Below are 2,812 nucleotides of genomic sequence, written 5' to 3' on the forward strand. Positions count from 1 at the left end.
GGCGCCAACGGCCGGGGCGCCAATGCCACGGCGGTAGGAGGCGCCGCATGCGGGGGGCGCGCCTCAAAGCCAGGGAGCGGGCCAAAAGAGGGGCGCGAGCGCCCTGGGAGAAGCGTCGAAGATCCCGCGTCACAGGTGGCGGGAGGAACAGCCGGGGGTACCTGGTGAAAACGGAAACACATGCTCATCAATGTAAACGTGTCGGGAAGTGAACACACGGTGGGAGACGGGATCGTAGCACCGATATCCCTTGGAGTTGGAGGGGTAGCCGATGAAGATGCAAGTGACAGAATGAGGTGCGAGTTTGTGAGGAGCGGAGTCGGCAATGCTAGGATAGCAAAGGCACCCAAAAATACGCAAGCCATCATAAGATGGGGGCGGACCGAAGATAAGATGGTGAGGTGCATAGTTCCACCGTGGGCGGCAAGGGCGAAGGTTAAGGAGAAGAGAAGCAGTGGCGAGAGCGTCCGGCCCGAAACGAGGCGGCACATTAGCATGGAACAGGAGCGTGCGTACGCAGTCGTTCAGAGTGCGAGGGACGCGTTCGGCTCTACCGTTCTGCTGGGAAGTATACAGGCATGTGAGACGAAAAACTGTGTCGTGGTGCGACAAAAAAGTGCGAAAAGCAAGGTTGTCGAACTCTTTTCCATTGTCAGTCTGAAGAGCAAGGATGAGACGCCCAAACTGCGTGCTGACATAGGAGTAAAAAACCGTCAAAGTGGAGAGTGCATCCGACTTTCTGCGCAAAGGAAAGGTCCACACATAATGAGAATAATCATCGAGGATAACCAGATAATATAAATAGCCCGAATTACTAGGAACCGGAGAGGTCCACACGTCGCTATGAATCAACTGAAAAGGAAAAGAAGCTATGGTGGTGGAGTTATTAAATGGGAGGCGAACATGTTTGCCGACACGACAGGCATGACAGGTGTGATCCTCTATCTTATGATAACTAAAACTGAAACTTTTAAGAATATTACGAAGTGTGACGGGGTTGGGATGACCCAAGCGAGCGTGCCAGAGATCGACGCCGGCGGAGAGAGCAACCGGTGCGATGGTGGAGGTGGACGGTGAATGCACCGGATAGAGCTCGTTCGAGGCTATCACATCGATGAAGTATCATCCTGGTTCGAGCGTCCTTGACACAAAATCCAAGCTCGTCAAATTCAACAGTAACAGGATTTTCACGAGTTAAACGACGAACGGAAACAAGGTTCTTAATAAGATGAGGTGACACAAGTATGTTAGACAAGGTAATAGGCATGGAATTAGAAGGAAAAGAAGTGTGCCCGACATGTGTGATAGCGAGTGAAGGAGGCAAGATTACCAGGATGAGCAAACATATGAGCCGTAGCCCCGGTGTCAATGTACTAATCATCACCTCCGGTGTAGTTGTTCGGCGTAGGAGCGGCATGCAGTGCGGGAAGGAGCACCGGGTCCCAGGGCGCCGGCGGCAGGGCCGGCGAGGGGGACGGAGACGCCATGGGGAGGCTGTAGCCACCGCTCGGTAGCGGCGGTGGGTACTCTCCAGACGGTATGGGAAGCAGCCCTGGCTGCGAATGCTGTGCTGGGTAGACCGGATGACCCGCCGAAAAAACCTGAGGGCCTGCTGACGACCCCCACCAGTACCCGGAAGCTCCGTACACGGGCGCGTCAAACGCCTCGCGCAACAGCAAAGGGTCGACGGGCGGAGTCGGTGCCGGCAGTGGGGCGACGACGGACTTGCCGGAGAGCGCCGGCGGTGGGGCGGCGACGTACCCCAACGGGGGCAGCGGAGCCGAGCCGTGCGGCAAGTCGGGACGGGCTGGCGGGGCCACGCCGTAGGGCGCCGGCGGCGGGACCGCATATGCGGCGGCGGACGGGCCGGTGGACGCCATCGCTGGTCCGATGCTAGGGGCGGCGGCGGCAGCGCAGGCGAGGTGCGCAGCGGCGGCGGCGGCAACGAAAAACCTAACAACTGATAAGCGGCGGCGTCGGGCGATCCAGGCTTCGCGTGGAGCGGCTGGCGGGCAGAATTGGGTGCAACTGGCGACCACAAGATTGATCTATACGGCGACTTGTACGTGCATGTGCTAGTATACGTGGGAATCCATCCAGCAGGTTACTTGCTTGCTTTTAGCTCGTACGTGCCAGTGCACGTCGGCGATCCGATCAACGCAAGCAGCGGGAGTTCCAACAGGACGCGGCTGGCGGGCGATGGGATCGGACGCGTGGGGCAAAGAGATAACAGAGGCGCGGCTGGGCAGAGAGAAAAACCGCGGCGGCCGGCGCGAAAGCGCGCGGGCGGCGGCGGTCGGCACGGGAGGCGAGGCGTGCGGCGGCGGCAGCGCGGAGGAGGCGCACGGCGACGGCGGCGGAAGGCTAGGGTTAGAATCCGAAAACTGATACCATGTAGAATATATGAATTGCATGATGTATTGCTCTTCGTGCATAGGCACGTATATATGATGTATAAAGGTGGGCCACAGACCTCAACTATACAAGGAACTAGGAGGCGGGCCCAATACACAATATGCTCATAACACATATAGTCAACAAATAGGATTTGCGAAGGGAAACGACTGGGCGCGGTGCGCCGGCCGAACATTGGGCCGGTCGCGTCCACGCGCGCTTCGCCCAGCCATCCATCAAGCGACACGTACACACGGGGGGCCACCAAACGCTATCCTCTCGGCTTTCTTCAACCTGACGCGAATCTCGCCCCACAACGCATTGCATCTCTCGCCTCCCCCGTTGCACCACGCGAGCAGCTCGCCGTCAGCCATGGATGTAGCTTGGAAGATCGAAGTCCCCGCGGCCATGGTTGCAG

General features: G+C 58.5%; 1 protein-coding gene across 1 annotated transcript in view; it reads left to right on the top strand.

Annotated features, from left to right (window-relative positions):
- The first annotated feature begins 2,199 nt into the window (after positions 1–2,199).
- Positions 2,200–2,812, top strand: part of LOC123186838 (uncharacterized) — an 11,290-nt gene continuing 10,677 nt past the window's right edge. The window contains exon 1 of the mRNA XM_044598520.1: positions 2,200–2,313. Coding sequence (XP_044454455.1) covers positions 2,200–2,313 — 114 coding nt within the window. The remainder of the gene's footprint in view (positions 2,314–2,812) is intronic.

This window comes from Triticum aestivum, chromosome 2A, assembly GCF_018294505.1.
Source record: "Triticum aestivum cultivar Chinese Spring chromosome 2A, IWGSC CS RefSeq v2.1, whole genome shotgun sequence".
Taxonomy (NCBI): domain Eukaryota; kingdom Viridiplantae; phylum Streptophyta; class Magnoliopsida; order Poales; family Poaceae; genus Triticum; species Triticum aestivum.